A 21,001-nucleotide genomic window follows, 5' to 3' on the forward strand; every position below is an offset into this window, starting at 1 on the left:
AAACCATTTTTAAAAGATAACTGGGGGTGATCTATAGATTCAATGCAATTCCTATCAAATTACCAATGACATTTTCCACAGAACTGGAGGAAAAACATTTTTTTTGTTTAATTTGTATGGAAACACAAAAGACCCCAAATAGCCAAAACAATCTTGAGAAACAGAAACAGAGCTAGAAGAATCATGCTATCTGACTTGACTATACTATAAAGCTATAGTAATCAGAACAGTATGGTACTGGCACAAAAACAGACACATGGATTAATGAAACAGGATAGAAAGCCCAGAAATAAACCCACACACTATGGTCAGATAATCTCTGACAAAATAGGCATGAATATACAATGCAGAAAAGACAGTCTCTGCAATAAGTGGTGCTGGGAAAACTGGACAGCAACACGTGAAAGTGTGAAATGAGAACATTTTCTAACACCATATACAAAAACAAACTCAAAATGGATTAAAGACCTAAATGTAAGACCACTCCTAGAGGAAAACACGGGCAGAACATTCTTTGACATAAATCACAGCAATATTTCTTTTGATCCATCTCCTAGTGTAAAGGAAACAACAGCAAAAATAAAGTGTACTTAATTAAACTTAGAAGCTTTTGCACAGCAAAGGAGACCATCAATAAAATGAAAAAACAGCCTATGGAATGGGAGAAAATATTTGCAAATAATGCAACCCCAGAGGTTTAATTTCCAAAATATACAAATAGCTTATATAGCTCAATATAAAGAAACAAGTGACCCAAAGAAAAAATGGGCAGAAGACCTAAAGAAGATATGTGGATATCCAATAAGCACATGAAAAGATGCTCAACATCACTAATTCCTGGAGAAATGCAAATCAAAACTACAATGAGGAACCACTTCACACTGTTTAGAACAGCCATCATTAAAAAGTCTACAAATAATAAATGCTGGAGAGAGTGTGGAGAAAAGGGAAGCTTTCTACACTGTTGGTGGAAATGTAAACTAGTACAGCCACTATGGAGAAGAGTATAGAGGTTCCTTAAAACAACAAAGTTCCCACATGATCCAGTAATCCCAGTTATGGGCATATTAACCTGAAAAGATAAAAATGCTGAATGAAAAAGATAAATGCGCCCCAATGTTCATAGCAGCATGATTTACAGTAACCAAGACATGGAAGCAACCTAAATGCCCATCAACAGATGAATGGATAAAGATATGGTGTGTGTATGGTATATGCATGTGTTTGTGTGTATATATATATATATATATGTATATATATATGAATATCATTAGTTATAACAAAATAAGGAAATAATGCCCTTTGCAACAACATGGATGAACCCAGACATTATCATACTCAGTGAAGTAAATCAAAGACAAATACCACATGATATCACTTATATGTATATCACTTATATGTGGAAACAAAATGATACAAATAAACCTATTTATAAAACAGAAGTAAACTCACAAACATAGAAAACAAACTTAAGGTTACCAAAGGGGAAGTGGTGTTGGGGGATTAAATTAGGGATTTGAGATTAACAGATACATACTGCTATATATAAAATAACAACAAGGACCTACTGTATAGCATAGGGAATTATATTCAACATCTTTTAAAAACCTATAATGGAAAAGAATCTGAAAAAGTATATATGTAGTTGATTTTCAATGTTTCAGGTGTACAGCAAAGGGTGGTTCCATTCCTGGGTCGGGAAGATCCACTGGAGAAGGGACAGGCTACCCACTCCAGTGTTCTTGAGCTTCCCTGGTGGCTCAGATGGTAAAGAATCCACCTGCAGTGCCTGGGTTCAATCCCTGGGTTGGGAAGATCCCCTGAAGAAGGGAATGGCTACCTCCTCCAGTATTCTGGCCTGGAGAATTCATGCACTGCATAGTCCGTGGGGTCGCAGAGGACACACTTGGCTCTGAAAGGCTGAGCAACTTTCACTTTCCAAGTCTTCCTTAAGAAAGGCAAGAGTCATTCCTCACCACCTGCTCCTAATCTTTGACTGAGATGAGAAGAGGACCGATTGTGAAATACTTCTTTTCATTCTGACCCCAGAGAGCTGCTCTAGAAACTAAAACTCGGCCTCAGATGTTAGGGCCTGGGTTCTAATTCTGACACTCACATATAACACGCACTTTGCTATACACCTGAAACACTATAAGCCAACTACAAGTTTAAAAAGTCAGACTTTCAAATGCAATGTATTTCTATTAATAAATGTGTGCTTTCGTGCTCAATCATCACCTCTGCTGCTGCTGCTGCTAAGTCATTTCAGTCGTGTCCGACTCTGTGCGACACCATAGACGGCAGCCCACCAGGCTCCCCCGTCCCTGGGATTCTCCAGGCAGGAACACTGGAGTGGGTTGCCGTTTCCTTCCCCAATGCATGAAAGTGAAAAGTGAAAGGGAAGTCGCTCAGCCGTGTTTGACTCTTAGCGACCCCATGAACTGTAGCCCACCAGGCTCCTCTGTCCATGGGTTTGTGTTCAACTCTTTGCGACCCTATGGACTGTACCCCAACAGGCTCCTCTATCCATGGGATTCTCCAGGCAAGAAGAATGCCCTCCATGCCCTCCTCCAGGGGATCCTTCCAACCCAGGGATTGAACCTGCATCTCCTACATTGCAGGCAGATTCTTCATTGCTGACTCACAGGGGAAGCCCATTAATAAATGTTGCTGTTGTTCAATTGCTCAGGTGTGTCCAACTCCTTGTGACCCCATGGATTGCAGCACTCCAGGCTTTCCTGTGCTTCAGTATCTCCCGGAGTTTGCTCAAACTCCTGTCCACTGAGTCAATGATGGCATCCAACCATCTCATCCTTCTTAATACTGATGCTAATTTTAAAAAAGACATTGGGATGTTAAATACTATCAGGGGAGTAATATTCACTCCTTTGGGTGTGAAAATGGTATTGAAGTTACGTGAGAAAATGCCTTTCTTTTTAGGGATGCCATCAGAGAAGGCAATGGCACCCCACTCCAGTACTCTTGCCTGGAAAATCCCATGGACGGAGGAGCCTGGTAGGCTGTAGTCCATGGGGTCGCTAGGAGTCGGACACAACTGAGCGACTTCACTTTCACTTTTCACTTTCATGCATTGGAGAAGGAAATAGCAACCCACTCCAGTGTTCTTGCCTGGAGAATCCCAAGGATGGGGGAGCCTGGTGGGCTGCCGTCTCTGGGGTCGCACAGAGTCAGACACAACTGAAGAGACTTAGTGGTAGCAGCACTCATCTCACATGCTAGTAAAGTAATGCTCAAAATTCTCCAAGCCAGGCTTCAGCAATACGTGAATCGTGAACTCCCTGATGTTCAAGCTGGTTTTAGAAAAGGCAGAGGAACCCGAGATCAAATTGCCAACATCTGCTGGATCATGGAAAAAGCAAGAGTTCCAGAAAAACATCTATTTCTGCTTTATTGACTATGCCAAAGCCTTTGACTGTGTGGATCACAATCAACTGTGGAAAATTCTGAAAGAGATGGGAATACAGACCACCTGACCTGCCTCTTGATAAATCTGTATGCAGGTCAGGAAGCAACAGTTAGAACTGGACATGGAACAATGGACTGGTTCCAAATAGGAAAAGGAGTATGTCAAGGCTGTATATTGTCACCCTGCTTATTTAACTTCTATGCAGAGTACATCATGAGAAACACTGGGCTGGAGGAAACACAAGCTGGAATCAAGACTGCCTGGAGAAATAACAATAACCTCAGATATGCAGATGACACCACCCTTATGGCAGAAAGTGAAGAGGAACTAAAAAGCCTCTTGATGAAAGTGAAAGAGGAGAGTGAAAAAGTTGGCTTAAAGCTCAACATTCAGAAAACGAAGATCATGGCATCTGGGCCCATCACTTCATGGGAAATAGACGGGAAACAGTGGAAACAGTGTCAGACTTTATTTTTTTGGGCTCCAAAATCACTGCAGATGGTGACTGCAGCCATGAAATTAAAAGACGCTTACTCCTTGGAAGAAAAGTTACGACCAACCTAGATAGCATATTCAAAAGCAGAGACATTACTTTGCCGACTAAGGTCCGTCTAGTCAAGGCTATGGTTTTTCCAGTGGTCATGTATGGATGTGAGAGTTGGACTGTGAAGAAAGCTGAGCACCGAAGAACTGATGCTTTTGAGCTGTGTTGTTGGAGAAGACTCTTGAGAGTCCCTTGGACTGCAAGGAGATCCAACCAGTCCATTCTCAAGGAGATCAGCCCTGGGATTTCTTTGGAAGGACTGATGCTAAAGCTGAAGCTCCAGTACTTTGGCCACCTCATGCTAAGAGTTGACTCATTGGAAAAGGCTCTGATGCTGGGAGGGATTGGGGGCAGGAGGAGAAGGGGACAACAGAGGATGAGATGGCTGGATGGCATCACTGACTCGATGGACGTGAGTCTGAGTGAACCCGGGAGTTGGTGATAGACAGGGAGGCCTGGAGTGCTGCGATTCATGGGGTCGCAAAGAGTCAGACATGACTGAGCGACTGACCTGAACTGACGTATGTAAGGCTGAAATGACATGATGACGTGAAGTACGGGATTTGCCATATAGCACTTCAGCAAAATGGGAGAGAGGAGAAAAAAATGAATGAAAAAGATGGGGAAAATGTTGATGGTTACTATAGCTGGGTGATGAGGTATTCATAGGTGTTTTGGTCTTTTTTTTTATTATTAATAAAATGAAGAAAAATAAAGGTCAATCTTGAAGGGAAAAAAAATACAGTCAGGTTTAGGATGAGGCTACACATGGTATTGGGAGGACTCCAGGACAGTGAGCCACGGTGATGCATTGGTGGGGGGAACAGGGACACTGCCCTACCACCTACCGACCATGAAGGGGAGAACAGGGCAAGAAGGGAGTAAGGAGGAAGTTTGGCCACAGGGAATTTGTCTACTCTTCAAAGCTGTACCACACAAGGCTTATCTTCTTCTTCCTTTGAGCTGTAATTTAATTGCCAAAGCACATGATGACTAAAGTTTGTATCATTTCCTCCTCTCTTTAGGCTGAAAACTTCTCCCTTCTGAAGAATATGTGAAGAGTTCATGAGGGGCCTAAATCTTGGGGTTTGCCTGGAGCCTCCAATCCTCTACCTCCTCAAAACAACTCACACAAATTAAACTGGATGTCTGAAGCTTCGATTTTGGAGAAAGCTGCAAGTACTCATCAATGCTTTATAAATCCCCAAGCAATCTCGACCCCAATGTTAAACATTTTAACTCTAATCTCAATAAGAAGAGTCAAACAATGATATCTTCAAGCAAATTGATATTAAGGAAAAGTTAAGACCATGTTTTAGAAAACTAATTTTAAAACAATATTGAACACATACATAAGTATGAAGGGAATAAAAAGGTTTAAAGTGTTTATTTTTATGGTGTGGGATTAGAATTGATTTCCATTATCTTCTAAACTATGAGTACATTGTATATAAACCAGAAAAATAACATAATTAAAACTACCAAATCCACCTAATGTTCTTTGCAACATTAAAGGCTGTGTTCAGCATTAGTCTTAAGGTATAAGTCTCTGTAAACCAACATACCTAAACTGGCCATTAGAAACTTACTCAACAAACAGCTAAGAACTTAATATAATGTGGTTCCCACTTGAAGGAGCTCACAGTCAGAAGGGGAGAGAGGTGAGTTCACAATAATTCTTGAGAGTCAAGTGACAGATCCAACGGGCCCAATATCTGCTCTCCAAATGCCTGAAATGAATGGATATGCCTCTTTCAGACTTTAATCGGCTACTTAGGAAGTATGGCTATACAAGGTATTTTCTAAATATGCTTAAGACAAATCCCAGATGCTTGTCTACACGAGTCCACCATTTATTTAGTCTACTGTAATTCCAGCCACTAAGAAAGGAAAACAATAACTTCCTTAAAAGACTACTTCCCTTTGATAAGAAGTCACGTTCCACTAACAGCAAAGTGAAATTAAGACCTATCTGATATGGACGAAGTTCTGCGACACTACAAAGAGTGATTCAGGCTTTAAAAACAGTTTTTTGTTTTTAAACTGAATTGCGCTTGTTGGAAAATTATCTGGATGAAATTAAACAACTAGTACAAAAACACCTTTAAGATTAATTACTAACTCGATCACCGAACAAGACAAGAGTCTTCAAACTTGTTTTATTATGGCCCATAGTTAGAATAAAGATTTTTTTCATCACAACCTAAGCAAGCACACATGCATATACCTGCATAAATAACAAAAGCCTAACGTTATAGTACTTTTTATTATATGTAATGAACTGTGATATTTGCTACTCTATTCCATCTTTTTCTTTTTAAAAATTAAAAGCATACTGGTTGTGCCAATTGAACGAAATGTACCACCTACAGATGGGTCCCAAGTTGCAATTTGGGAAAGAATGCTCTAAAATATCAGAAGTGAAACCATTTCTAGAAACATGATTTCATTACAGCTGTATCTTTGCTCTTTGTAATATTCAAGTTACAACAGGTCTCAATGTATACACCATCACCCCTGTGTGGGTGTGAGAAAATTTCTTCCTATGTCTGAGATCAAGTGAGCTCTTGATGACTACAATCTTTTCAACCACAAAAGGGAGTTTGCAATTATTATAGAGCTCTTTGTCTGATGGCAAGGCGAACAGCTTTCCCAAGCTATTACTAATTTCACCGTCAGCCATCCTCTCTCGTAAACTTTGTTACCCTCCAATTGCGCTTAACTTTTTTACTTTATGTGTTGCCTGGAAAAGAATGGAAGAGCAAGGGGAGAAGAGTCTTTTTATTCTTTGTGAGAATAAATAGAGTAAACAGAAGGTACGATGGTAAAACTTCAATTATTCTAAATCTTTAGTTTTCCTGAAAAAATAATGGATGATAGTCACAACCATAGACTAGAAATACGTGACTAACTCTGCAAAACAATTCTGCAAACTTAGACTTTAAGAATCTCCTTAAACTTTATTCTCACTATATATGGAATAGGTGCTACAGGTATAACTATTAATGTAATTAAGATGACACTTTTGTCTCAGCAGATGAAAGGCATATGAAAGTAAAAAAAAAACGGGGAGGAACAGAAGGGACTTGTCCAAAGTCTCTCCATGTGAACTCTCAACACAATGCTTCCTATCAGCTAAAGAAAAAAAAATCACTTAAATCAATATGAATGCATGAAAATTAAATCATTTCAAGAGGTCCTACCCAAGAGTCCCTACATAATGGGAGATTATTTCCATCAGTGTGCAAAGATCAATAATTTTAATATTAACACACTAAAAAGCATCATTTATGCCCAATGGAAATAAAAATCTCAAAACCTAGTTTAATGCTATTCTTTAACGTGGTATAAATAAAATCAGCGACAACTCCATAGTTCTTTAGTCACCCTCTATCTAGTCTTGTGACTCCTACGAAAAGGAAAAAAGATCACTGTCGGGATTGAGGATGTGAGGGGAAGACACATATTGTTTTTCTAATTTTGTAAACTATTTCCATATACTTGGGAAGTGGCAGAGCAGAGTGCACTGGGTTCCTCTGTCCTTGGAAGCTGTGTGGCCTTGAGTGAGTCCCTTTGCCTCTCCAGGAGTCAATTCACCATCTGCAACACAGAGACGATGACAGTGCCCAACTAGGGTTATCGTGAGCATCAGATGATACACTGCTAGTAAAGCCCTGGGCACAGAGGCCAGCATATAGCAAGAATTCAATGTTACAATTACTATATTTTTCTTTTAAAATACTATACACAAAGTATCAAGAATACTGTTTTGAATTAGCTGGCTTCTTCCAAATTGTAACACTCATTGGCTCTATGATTCTAAGAAGTTTGTATCAATCTTCCTTCAAAATGACCAACCAAAACTGGGCATGGTAAAGATGAATAAGGCTGTGTGTGTTAAGTGCTTGAAATTACTGGAAAATCTAACTGGAATGCATTCCTCAAGATGTATGTAGGGCCACTAACTGCCAGCTCAGCATCTGTCAGAGTAGGCACTGTGGATCCCCTGGTCCTAGAAGGTTTACAGAGAGCACACCCATGTCACCGAAAAAAAGTTACAAGGCAAATAAGCTCCCAGAATCCTTTTCTTCACCTCAGGGCAATCTCAAAGCCCTTGCTCTAACAGAACGCAGGCGGTAATACTCCCAAGGAACTCCTTGCTCATTGGGTATCTCCTGGGAGTGGTGTTCTGTGGGACACATGGGCCGACTCCTAGGCACACAGAGGTCCCAAAACAGAGCTTCTGGGATCAAAGATCAGTTCTGGAGAGATGGATCTGAAACTTTAGAGGTCTGAAACCAGAAGCTGAAATGGTAACATCTGACTGATATTCTAAAGTCAGACTTCCCAAAGTTGTTATTAAGTTACAAGTGCTTAAGTTACAAGAGAAATTGGTAACAAACTGGACACACTGAGAGAAGTGTCTCAGTTTCTCAGATGCAAATATAAAAAATAAAACAAAGCCCTTGTTTGTAAAGCAAAATAAACCCAAGATGACTGCTTTATCCCTGTTGAATAGATGCTAAGGATAAGGAAGTCAGAGAAAAGTGGCTGCTGACCTTTACTAATAACATCAGGATGTTGATGTCATGTCCACGCTGCAGCTGCTCAAGCTGAGGATAAATAAGAGCAATCCTTCCCATCTCAGCGGGCTACGTTTTCTAAACTTGGTTCCATGTTAAATATGCATACTACTGATAGTCACATAGATTGTAAGCAGACATTGACTTTTCTCTCAATGTCCAAAAATACCAATATTACCAAGTACAAAGTTCACCTGAGTTTTAGAAGTTAAAACTGTGGATAAACAAGGTCCTACCGTATAGCACAGGGAACTATATTTAATAACCTGCGATAAACCATAATGGAAAAGAATATGAAAAAGTGTGTGTATATATATATATATATATATATATATATATATGAGTCACTTTGCTGTACAGCAGAAATTAACACAACATTATAAACCACCTGTACTTCAATAAATTTTTTAAAATGTAAAATCGTAAATGTTTCTCTCTTGCTCTCTCATACAGACAGGTATTTTCACTTAGACAGATTTTTTAAATTATTAAGCCCAAAAAGTTACAAGAACGGAAAAAAAAAATGATAAAATTAATTGTGAAAGGCTCTTACTAATAGGTAGCATTTATCAAACATCTATTGTAAAAAGTGACATACTGAGTGTTCTAAGGGCCTTTATATTAATTTTATTTAATCTTTAGGATCATATTTGGTTAATATGTTATTAATTCCCTTTTTAAAAATTATAAAACATTTCATACACACAGGCATACAGCTATGTATAAACAGTAAAATCTCAAACATCCAAGTACATACCCCATATCTTTTAAGACAGGACAATTCCAGCACAACCTAAGAAAGCACACAGCATCCTTTCTTCATCGCATGTCCTTCCTATTATCCCTGTTCTATGTGTGAAGAAGCGGAGGCTCTGAGAAGCTGAGTTGTCAGCCCCATGGAGGAGCTGGCATGTGAACCTCACCTGTCTGACTCCAGAGACCATGAAACTCAAGCATTTAGGCTGCAACTGCTAAAGGTGCACATTTTGTGTGTGAGGAAACAGATTTAAGACATGCCCAGGATCACACTACTGCTGCTAAGCAGCGCGACTGGCATTAAAACCCACATTACAATTATTTATTTATAGTCCTTCTCTTTTAGTCTCAAAATTAACATGAGGAAGAGAGCCATATTTAAGTCAGGGTTTCTCATAAAACTTACGAGAAATTCCACCACTCTCTCTTTTAAATTATTTAAGTAAGTGCTTTTTACTAGACTATTAAAGGAATAGTCTGAGAGGTGACTATTTCACTTTCAGCAAAGGTTGTTCTACTTGATTGCATCAGTGTAGCTCCCAAAAGCTGCTCTGTAAATGAAGGTTTCAGTAGATTAAAGTGCTGCTTCTCAAACTTCAGTGGGCACAGCAACCACCTGGAAATCTTACTAATACGCAGGGCCTGAAATTCCTGCATGTCCACAAATCTCTTGATAATGACTATTCTGCTGGTCCTTTTAAGATGTACTCTGAGTAGCAAGAGACTTGGGAAGGAAGTGAAGTATTAGTTGCTCAGTCATGTCTGACTCTTTGCAACCCCATGCACTGTAGCATGCCAGGTTCCTCTGTCCATGGAATTCTCCAGGTAAGAATACTGGAGTGGGTTCCCATTCCCTTCTCCAGTGACTCTTCCCGACCCAGGGATTGAACCTGGGTCTCCTGAATTGCAGGCAGATTCCTTACCATCTGAGCCACCAGGGAAGCCTAAGAGACTTAAACGGCCTTCATTATTAACAGGGATCTTGCCACGAATTTTTCTAAAAATGAAAAATCCTTAACATGTAAGCTTTGTATGGTTTTACTTTAATACCTATTTCTAAAATTGGAACACATCTATTTCCGACACAGACTTACTCTAGATTTCACTTATACACCCAGGACAGAAAATAATAAATTTATATTTAAGCCAGAGTGATATTTCTGACACATGGACAGAACGTCAATTTAGGAATTATTTGAACATACAATGGAAAATATACAAAGAAATAGGATGAGAAGGTTCGTGGGAACACACATGTATGTACCACATACAAGGAAAAAGCAATCAATGTTTACCCACCAAAGAACAGCAAATCTCCGTTGGGAAAGAGATAGCATTTTATCATACATCTAATGAGGCATGAAACGTAAGACTTGTGAAAAAAAAGCAAACTTTATAAAATTCATGTCACACTGCATGGTCGTAAAAATTGTATAGCCATTGCACATTCTGTATTCTGCACTGCTGAATGTACCACAGTGGATAAAAGCCCATGGTTGGCCACTAATTGGAAGTTTTTGGTGGTTCAGATGGCAAAGAATCTGCCTGCAATACAGGAGATCTGGCTTTGATCCCTGGGTGGGGAAGATCCTCCAGAGAAGGGAATGGCAACTCACTCCAGTATTCTTGCCTGGAAAATTCCATGGACAGAGGAGCCTGACGGGGCTACAGTTCATGGGGTTGCAAAGAGTTGAACACAACAGAGTGACTGACATTTTTCACTTACAGGTCTTAATATTTCTGTGGCAAATGTAATCACCTCTAAGAGAAAGCCAAAGGCTATTAATTTAAAACTTTATTGCATAAACCCCCCCTGAAACTGCGTCCCTCCAAGGCTTCCTTTCTTGAACTTGATCCCATCTGGAAGAACATCTCTTGAAGATGAGTCAGGAGACCATCCTAAGGCACTTAAAACTGTAGGGCGTGCTCCCCGAGTCCACTTTAGGCCCAGAAAGTGAATGTGTCTGGAGTAAATGATCCAGTCTCTCTGAATCTCAGTTCCTTCAATAGCTCTCAGAATTGTCAGGACTAAATTAAGTTAGAGGCAAAAAAAAAAAAAAAAAAAAATTAAAAAAAAATACAAAGGTAAGGTTTTTAAATGCCGCAGACTACTTCCAGGTCATATGGGAAAAGGCAACTTTATAACGGAGGGATCAAGTTGTCATTTCTAGAAGTCACTGCTCATTCTAGGCATCATTCAAACATGGGGCAATAAAATAACAGTAATAATAAATGCATCTTGTTGTGATACAATTAGTAGTATATGGCACTCTGAGGCACCTTTATCAAAACATTTAACCTGAGTCTAATCACAGTTGTAGGTCTAATTCAGCTTTATACTTCAGGCGCCGGTGCACGTAAAGGACACACCACTCAGAAGCAGTAAGTCAACTTAAAATGTGAGCCACGTCACCAGATAACTGAATCTGACTTCCTTTCAGGAAAATAAAATGTATGCGGGTGGGGATCAGCCGTAGACTAAAAGTGACTTAACAGATGTAATAACTAACTGCAAAGTGTGAACCTTGTTTGGATCCTTATTTGAACAAACCAACGATAGCCCAAAGGCACGTTCAGGTAAACGGGGGAAATATGACTTGAGTATTAGATGATATTAAGATATTATCATCAGTATTTTTAGGTGTGCTCAAGCCATTGTGGCCATGTAAGAAATGTGAATAGATGCAAATTAAATCTTTAGGGGAGAAATGCCATCCAGTCTTTAATATACTTTAATACCTCACGGGAAAAGCAGTGTGTCTGTTAAGATCTTAATAACATAGCACAGTAACTGTAGCAAAGAGGATGAAAAAGGAAAAGAAGAAAGATGGGTTGGGGGGGAGAAAAAGGAGTTTCCTACCCAAAAGGCAAGAGGGTCTCAAAGATTTTTCGACCCTTCTGAGCTAGCACTGACAGCAGGTACAGGGCCATTTACTAGTTGAGTTGAGTTACCTTCTACTCTAGACTCTTGGCAAAGCAGTGGGTTTCTAGGGGCAACTGGAAAAAAAGGCAGATCGTGGTCCATGTAATTCTCACAGTAAGCAGCCTCCACTCTAAACTCAGGGCAGGAGCAATCCAATAAACAGATCTCATGTTCCAGTGGGCCCATGAGCTATTACGTATCAACAGTTTCCTCCTTGGGACTGAAATTAACCACGCTTCAATCTGAAGTGAACCTGCTTTTGTGAAAAGCAATAAGAAAGCTGCATTAAACCTACTCAGCCACTTAAAATTTAAGTGAGACCCACAGAAATGCTTAACATTTTCCCTGTAGGAAGCTTTATATACTGGCACTCGAAACTGAACTGGACTTCATAACTCATAACCTTTAACATTCACTGGTCTTGATGTGCATCAGAAATAACAGTGTTGTTTTTCCCTTTTCCTTCTTTCGAGAACAGAGTGCTCCATAAAAATCATTTACACACAACCTTTAGGTATATTCATGAAACACTCTCAGTTATGAAATGGAGGCATATAAAATTAAAATGACCATATACAAGCATATACAAGACAAAGACATTTCTGCAAATATGGGGAATTACGTCTTCCCTGGAGATAGTTCATGGAAGCTAGATAAGTAGATTAAACAGAAGTGGCATTAAACAGTCAAGGCATATAGGACTCTATAGCTTGACACAGTGCCAATGTCATAAATACCTAAACTGTCCCCAAATGATCTTCAAGGTAAAGCAGGGCCCTGCTGTCCTCAAGGTTTAAGCACCTGCAGACCTTAGGAGACCACTGACTCACCTCGCCCAAACCAGTATACCACCCGCTCCCCTGCTCTCAAGACTGCCAGCACCTAACATGGCAGCTTTGCCAGTGTTATTTGGAAAGGGGTCTCAGATTCCCAGCCCTTTACAGGGTTGAATTCAGTTATTTTCTTGAACACATGTAAGGTATCTCTAAAGACATCACAACAGTCATGTGTGCAATTTCCTCTGAAAACACTTTAGTGACTATTACCTTTCACCTTATTCTCTCAGACCTCAGCCACAGCATGCATGCACTGACTCAGGAAACAGTTATCTGGAAATAGTTATCAGCTTGGCACTGAACTTGGTGCTGGTGGTGAATAAAAAGGCTTTGTTTCATTCCTGCTTCCATGAATCTCAGACTTTCCTCCTCTTTTTCTCCCATCCCCACCCCCATCCCAAGCCCAGGACTCAGTTTGAATTTATTTCTATATTGGGTTAAAAATCACCATGTGGTTTTTCCCCCTCATCAATTAAGTCTCTTCTATTCCTGAACCCCCTAAGGTGAAAAACTATCTTTTTAAATTTTACATACAAAGCAGAGAATGAACATCTGAAAGATGTTATCAATATGACTCTTCAGTTGCAAAAAGGCAAAATTACCTCTCAGTCTTTCTTACTCCAGACCTGAAAGTCTGGCAATAGTTTTCCTTTCATCTTCAACGCCTTTGAATATACCAGAAGTTCAGTTCAGTCTTGTCGCTCAGTTGTGTCCAACTCTTTGCCACCGCATGGACTGCAGTACGCCAGGCTTCTCTGTCCATCACCAACTCCCTGAACTTACTCAAATTCATGTCCATCGAGTCAATGATGCCATCCAACCATCTCATCCTCTGTCATCCCCTTCTTCTCACGCCTTCAATCTTTCCCAGGATCAGGTCTTTTCCAAAGAGTCAGTTCTTCTCATTAGGTGGCCAAAGTATTGGAGTTTCAGCTTCAGCATCAGTCTTTCCAATGAATATTCAGGACTGATTTCCTTTAGGATGGACGGGTTGGATCTCCTTGCTGTCCAAGGGACTCTCAAGAGTCTTCTCCAACACCACAGTTCAAAAGCACCTATTCTTCAGCATTCAGCTTTCTTTATACTTCAACTCTCACATCCATACATGACTACTGGAAAAACCATAGCTTTGACAAGGTGGACCTTTGTTGGCAAAGTAATGTCCTGCTTTTTAATATGCTGTCTAGGTTGGTCATAGCTTTTTTTCCAAGGAGCAAGTGTCTTTTAATTTCATGGCTGCAGTCACCATCTGCAGTGACTTTGGAGCCCCCCAAAAAATAAAGTCTGTCACTGTTTCCCCATCTATTTCCCATGAAGTGATGGGACCAGATGCCATGATCTTAGTTTTCTAAATGTTGAGCTTTAAGCCAACTTTTTCACTCTGTTTCACTTTCATCAAGAGCCCCTTTAGTTCTTCTTTGCTTTCTGTCATAATGGTAGTGTCATCTGAATATCTGAGGTGATTGATATTTCTCCCAGCAATCTTGATTCAAGCTTGTGCTTCATCCAGTCTGGCATTTTGCATGATGTACTCTGCATATAAGTTAAATAGGAGGGTAACAACAGACAGCCTTGAACCCTTTCCCAATTAGGACATGTTGTTCCATGTCCAGTACTAAATGTTCCTTTTTGACCTGCATATAGATTTCTCAGGAGGCAGGTCAGGTGGTCTGGCATTCCCATCTCTTGAAGAATTTTCATAGTTTGTTGTGATCCACATAGTCAAAGGCTTTGGCATAGTCAATAAACAGAAATAGGTGTTTTTCTGGAACTCTCTCGCTTTTTTGATGATCCAGCGGATATTGGCAATTTGATCTCTGGTTCCTCTGCCTTTTCTGAATCCAGCTTGAACATCTGGAAGTTCATGGTTCACATACTGTTGAAGCCTGGCTTGGAGAATTTTGAGCATTACTTTGCTAGCGTGTGAGTTGAGTGCAATTGCGTGGTAGTTTGAACATTCTTTGGCATTGCCTTTCTTTGGGATTGGAGTGAAAAGTGACCTTTCCAGTCCTGTGGGCACTGCTGAGTTTTCCAAATTTGCTGGCATTTTGAGTGGAGCACATTCATAGCATCATCCTTTAGGATTTGAAATAGCTCAACTGGAATTCCATCACCTCCACTAGCTTTGTTTGTAGCGATACTTTCTAAGGCCCACTTGACTTCACATTCCAGGATGTCTGGCTCTACGTGAGTGATCACACCGTCGTGGTTATCTGGGCCATGAAGATGTTTTTTGTCTAGTTCTGTGTATTCTTGCCACCTCTTCTTAATATCTTCTGCTTCTGTGTGAGTTCCTCTATTCTAAACCTGTATTTTCAGACTTTCTGTTTACAAAGAGCAGTTGCACTAGACATACAACTTCAGTATTTTGTCTTGTTCAGGTTGTGATTCTCAGCTAGACTCAGCTCCGAGTCTTCAATCACAGGGCAGGAACTGGTTCCTCACTGCCTTCTCACCCTATCCTCACTGGGCACCCATTTCCTACTGAGCACCCACCATGCGCTGGCCACTGTTTAGGCACCAGGCTTCTCATGGACCTTGCATTCTTATGGCAGGAAGACAGACAACAAAGAAAAGTATACTCTATTAGAAGATACAAAGTGCTCTGGAGAAAACTGCAAGCAGGGAGTGGGGTTTGTGGAGTTCTGGGGAATACGAGAGGGCTCCAGGTGGTTAGGGCTGGTCTCCTTCCAAAGGCAAGGTTTGAAGAAAGACTGAGGGGGAAGGAATTCGTGTGGACGTTTGGGGACAAGCCTGCTCCAGGCAGACGGAGTAGCACATGCAAAGGCCCTGAGCTAGCAGGGAGCCTGGTACCACCGAGAAACAGTGAGAAAGTCAGTATGGCTGGGAACATGGAGGGTGGTAGAGAATGAGTTCCAAGGGGCAGTGGGGGAGGCAGAACAAAGGGTCTCTGTATGTGTCAAATTAATAGTAATAAACAGTAATGATTAGTAAGGTAGCTGCCATTTATTGGGTTCTCTGTGCTAAGAGCAAGTCCAAATAGGTATTGTGTATTATCTCCTTACCTGGAGGAGGGCATGGCAACCCACTCCAGTAGTCTTGCCTAGAAAATCCCATGGACAGTCCACGGGGTTGCAAACAGTCGGACATCTCCTTAAAATTTCAAAACAACTGGTTACTCTAATATGCGGGGATTTGACTTCATAATTCAGGACAATCATAGCAGAAGTCCAAAACTCTCTAGGAAGTATCTCCCTTAACAAGCCCCTCTCCCCTGACCCATAACCCCACTGCCTTAATATGACTAAAATCTTTGCTACATGCTGCAGTTAATTTCCCCTTGCACCTGAAAAATAAAAATCTACTTTCTCATAAATGTCAAATATCTTGCTTATTTCCAGGTTGTGATCTTTATTATGATTTTCTAGTCTGTTCCAGTACCCTAAGGTAAAAGGGTTCAACTTATGAAAAGTTCGTAAGTACAGTCTGAGACACTTCAGAGTTCAAATCCTGTTTTAATTATATCCTTTGATGTGTTTAATTAATCCTTCAGCATAACTTTTTCTCCCCTGAAATATATGGTATAACTTAATGTTTTAGGGTGCTAGTGCCAAAAGACATATTGTTCTGGTGGCCACCCTCCCTTCTTTCTGCTGCACTTACATTTAGAAGGCATCCTGACGTACAGAAATAAGCATGCCAAGAGAGGTGGGCTTGTGAAACAGAGCTAATTAGTGGAAGCATCAGATGTGCCTTCATAAGAACTTTGATAAACCCTTTATTACTTAGTTTCCTCTAAGGAGGACAATTTGAAAATATCTCCCAAATAAAAAGACACTGTTCAGTTCAACTCAAGAAACATTTATTGGTCCGGTGCTATGAAGATAAAGACAACCCCAGTCACTGCCCTCCAGAACTTAGAGTTCATCACGTTGACCAAATGGCAGACCTTCAAGATGAAGGAAAATCTGGGATAACTGCACGCACTGATGCAAAAGCTGCCAGAAGAAAGTCGGGACTACTTTTTTAAAAGCCACTCACCCAAAGCATCAGACATCAGCTTTCCCTGTTGAACCAAATGTAAAGGACGAATGGCTTAAAAGCAGAACTTCTGAAAGTAAAAAGTTAGAGTTGGGCAGAATCTTATAATCAAATTTTCTGTATCTAATTGTATGTTTACAAGTTTCCACAGAGATTAACTGCTTATTTTTATTCTTCTAATATTTAAATCACAAGAAGGAAATCTTTAATATCCATTTCCAAATATTTTGGTGAAGAGAGAGTCAGAGATTTTTAGTTAGCATCAATTCCTCACATGAATAAAAGGTATTTTATTTCACAAAACTGATAATCAAGGTAAGAAGACCTAAGCCCAAGCCTATGGATTTATACAAACTGAAACAATGCTAATGATCAACATACATGTGACATTACTGTTGTTGTTTTAGTCACTAAGTCATGTTCGATTCTTTTGCCAGGCTCCTCTGTCTTTGGAATTTCCCAGGCAAGAATACTGGAGTGGGTTGTCATTTCCTTCTCCAGGGGATCTTCCCAACCCAGGGATGGAACCCACATCTCCTGCATTGCACCGAGATTCTTTACCGCTAAGCCACCTGGGAGGCCCCAAATGTGATATTATGTAAAGTCAAAATCATGTGAAACAATCTGCGGAAATCCTTAACATTAGTTAAGTGGGTCCAGAGGAGCAGGGCATAAGAAGGAGCAAAAATCAGCCCATATTCTGCTCATCAAGCCCTAATGCCTGGGGCCTGCCTGGCAGTGAATATAGAAGAATGGACTTAAAAAAAAATATATATATATATATATATTATATATATATATATATATCAAAAACAGCACATAGGCAAGCAGCAGTCTTACAAGGAACCAGTATAGCTTCAGAGGTCACCAGACTCTGACTTTTTTTAAGAAATGAATAATTTCATTGACTAGGCTTATAAATATTCAGATTAATTTATCACATTTACTTCCTGAAACAACAGTGAATAAAAGTCTAATATTAAATGGTCTGTGACACAGATGGTAGTAGCACTTTATCATATTATCATTACACAGTATTATATGATATATATAATAATATATATGATATATATAATTAACATTATACAATATCAGATGTTTCCACCATCTCAAAGCTGATTTGAATCAGAATTACCTGCGGGAACTTTTTAGAATCGCATCTTCCCAGGCCCCACCCATTGGGTGTTCTGATTCACAGTATGGGTTTGGGGCTTTACAAAGCTTCTGGAGACAGTGGTGATCAGGCAGGTTGGGAAGCCAAGAAGCACCAGACTAAGCTACCTTCAAAAACAAGGATGGTAAAATGCAATAAACAGAGGCTTCTCAACAAAACCAGATTCATGCTAAGGCACGAGTCTTACTTTTTAAACATTAAGAGTACTAACATCACTGAAGATCACCATACAACTATATACCCAGTAGCATATTTCAAAACCTAAAACGGGTTTGCACACTTAAATTTACGAAAACTTGAAAAACAGGTGATCAAGGGCTAATCCGAAATACCACAGATGTGAGAGATACTCAAAAATCATTGATTATGCCTCTTTACTCAAGAGATAGCAGAACTCGAGTTCCTAGATTTGTTTTCAGTAAATGTGCCAAATCTAAGTTTTACTTCTTTTGTGTGTGAATACCTATGCCTTTATTGGTTCTTTTAACGTCCTAAATGTACAGGATTCTTCATGGAAACATGACATCTTCTTCCAACAATCTTGTGCAATAAATATCAAAGGTGAAGCTCTAGGAATCTAAGCAATCGCACTACTTCCCAGAGACTGCTCTACAAAGCACCCAGTTAACAGTCTGCATGCCATATAACATCTAAAAGAGCTGCATTTGGAAAGATGGTGACAGCTGTGGCCAGACTAGTACAGGAGCACATTGCTGGATCTATTCATAGACGCACAGGACTGAAGGTGCGTCTTCAAACAATGACCTGAGAACCATTTCCTAAGGGCTTAAAACGCCCATGATCAAAACCCTACATATTTAATAAAAGCACACACATTTATCAGTATTTTACAACATTCCTAGCATTCTGCTACTGTAGGGTTTTTTTTCTTTCTTTCCTAACAAATAGGTATGTAATAAGCTAATTTAGGAACCCAAACCAACATCTTGAATATCAGAGTTTCAGACTGAGAATACAGGGATCAGTGACCAAAATGCCTGCCTTTGGTTTAGCTTTGATTCTTGTCCCATTAGCAAATACGGGGTGGGGAGCCGGCAAAATATTCTGGATAGATGCACTGCCATTAAATCATCTGAGTTGCACAGGGGCAAAAGTAAGGCAGGAGGGAAACCATTGGAAAACTCCGCAGAAAGCTGTCCCTCGCGATCAATAAAGAACTAAATTTCAAGGACTTGCCTACAGCTGGTAAAACGGCTTACTGCTTTCATCTGCTGGATAAGCAGCAGTAAACTCGCCGGTGGGCTAATTAGGTCCAACTTGAAGGCAAGGACCAGGTCCAGAGAACGATCAGCCAGGTCGGGAGACTCGCTCAGACACCCAAGAAGGAGCCAAGCCACACGGTTCCAAGTCGGGGCGCAGCAGCACACTCTAGAGGGGCGGCCTGTTTGGGGCTGCCGGCTTCCCAGGGCGGACCTCGGGAAATCATTTCCCCACCATCCGTGCCAGCCAGAAACTTACACGACGCGCAGGGACAGAGGCGGCTGACTGTGGGCAGCTCTGTCAAAAGGTCTGAGAGGCGCCTCCCCCGCTAACACGCTCCCCCTAAGGCTGGGGTCTTCAGCTCGCGACCCCCGGGCCGTGTCACTTCTCACGGGGCCCGCGGAGTCAGGAAGTCTGGAAACCAACTGAGGGGGAGAGAGAAGGCGGGGAGGCGCGAAGTGTCTGCGGGCGAAGGACGGAGTTTGGTGGGGAGCGATAGGAATGCAGTAACTTATTTTTGACCCGAGCCGCCATCGGCCGGAGAGAGCGGGACTCCAGGCGCAGGTTGCGACTCCGACTTCCCCCGCGCGCTGTCCCTCCAGGCCCAGCCCGCCGCCCACCGGACGCGCTCCACTCACCCAGCTCCTCCGCCTGCAGCCAGAGCGGCGCGGAGACCGCGAGCAGCAGGGCCAGGAGGCCGCGCCGGACAGCCCCCGCCCGCGCGCAGCCGCCGCGGGCGCCGGCCACGACGGCCCCGCCGGGCGCCAGCTTGGCAGGCTCGGCTTCCCCTCGGCGCGCGCAGCGCCGCCGCCGCCGCCCCGGCCGGCCGCCTCCTCCGCGGCCGAGCGCAGCGCCTGGGACTGGGCGCAGCCGCGGCCGGGCACCGAATCTCATTGGGGCGGCCCGGGGCCCAGCCCGGCGGGGGCGTCTCCCGCCCCGCCCCGCGCGCCGGCCCCCAAGGAGGAAGTGGCTCCCGGGCGGCGGCGGGCCGCCGGGGTGGAGGCGCACCGGGAGCTCCCAGCGTGCGCTCTCGTTTTCCTCGGCCCCGCCTCCCCGGTGCACGTGAACCTGGGAGCCCGGAGGACTCCTGGCGGGGAGACCCGCCCCGAGCCGCACTGTGCCCGGGGCGTCCCCAGAGTGCCGGAGCAAGGGGTGGGCGCGCCGCCCACTCTCCTCCACGGCGTAGCTAAGCCCACGGGGGAGAGCATGCCATTGACAGTAGCAATGGAGGGCCTCGAAATATTGTCACGGCAGGATGATGGTGGTGACAACATCCAGCTCAAGTTCCCTCATTCATTCATTCATTGAAAAGTTACTAGGTTTCAGAAGTGTGCCTTCCAGGCACGGCGCTAAAACCTTGTGACACTTGGCGGACATTAAAAACAATCAGGCAAGTATGCAAAGCAAATTGCAGTCGTAGACAAAGAGCGCAGTGGAGTACACCCAGGAAGGTCTAACTAGATGGCAGGAGTCGAGACTGCAGGTAGGAATTAGACACGAAAGGCTTCACTTAAAAAGTGGCATCTAAGCTGAGG

At 41.9% G+C, this 21,001-nt stretch overlaps 1 protein-coding gene across 2 annotated transcripts in view; it reads right to left on the reverse strand.

Annotated features, from left to right (window-relative positions):
* DCBLD1 (discoidin, CUB and LCCL domain containing 1) overlaps positions 1-20,536 on the reverse strand; it is a 77,331-nt gene extending 56,795 nt beyond the window's left edge. Inside the window, exons 1-2 of one of the 2 annotated variants that reach the window (XM_042253282.1) lie at positions 20,105-20,246; positions 18,207-18,352 (exon numbers count right to left, since the gene is read on the reverse strand). Coding sequence is in view for 1 of the 2 variants with exons in the window: in XM_015097330.4 (XP_014952816.3) it covers positions 20,105-20,360 (256 nt within the window). In the remaining variant the exon portion in view is untranslated. Of the gene's footprint in view, positions 1-18,206; positions 18,353-20,104 lie in introns of both variants that reach the window. The other variant, XM_015097330.4, reaches the window with a different exon arrangement.
* Positions 20,537-21,001: the final 465 nt, after the last annotated feature.

Source organism: Ovis aries, chromosome 8 (assembly GCF_016772045.2).
Source record: "Ovis aries strain OAR_USU_Benz2616 breed Rambouillet chromosome 8, ARS-UI_Ramb_v3.0, whole genome shotgun sequence".
In the NCBI taxonomy this organism is placed as follows: Eukaryota; Metazoa; Chordata; class Mammalia; order Artiodactyla; family Bovidae; genus Ovis; species Ovis aries.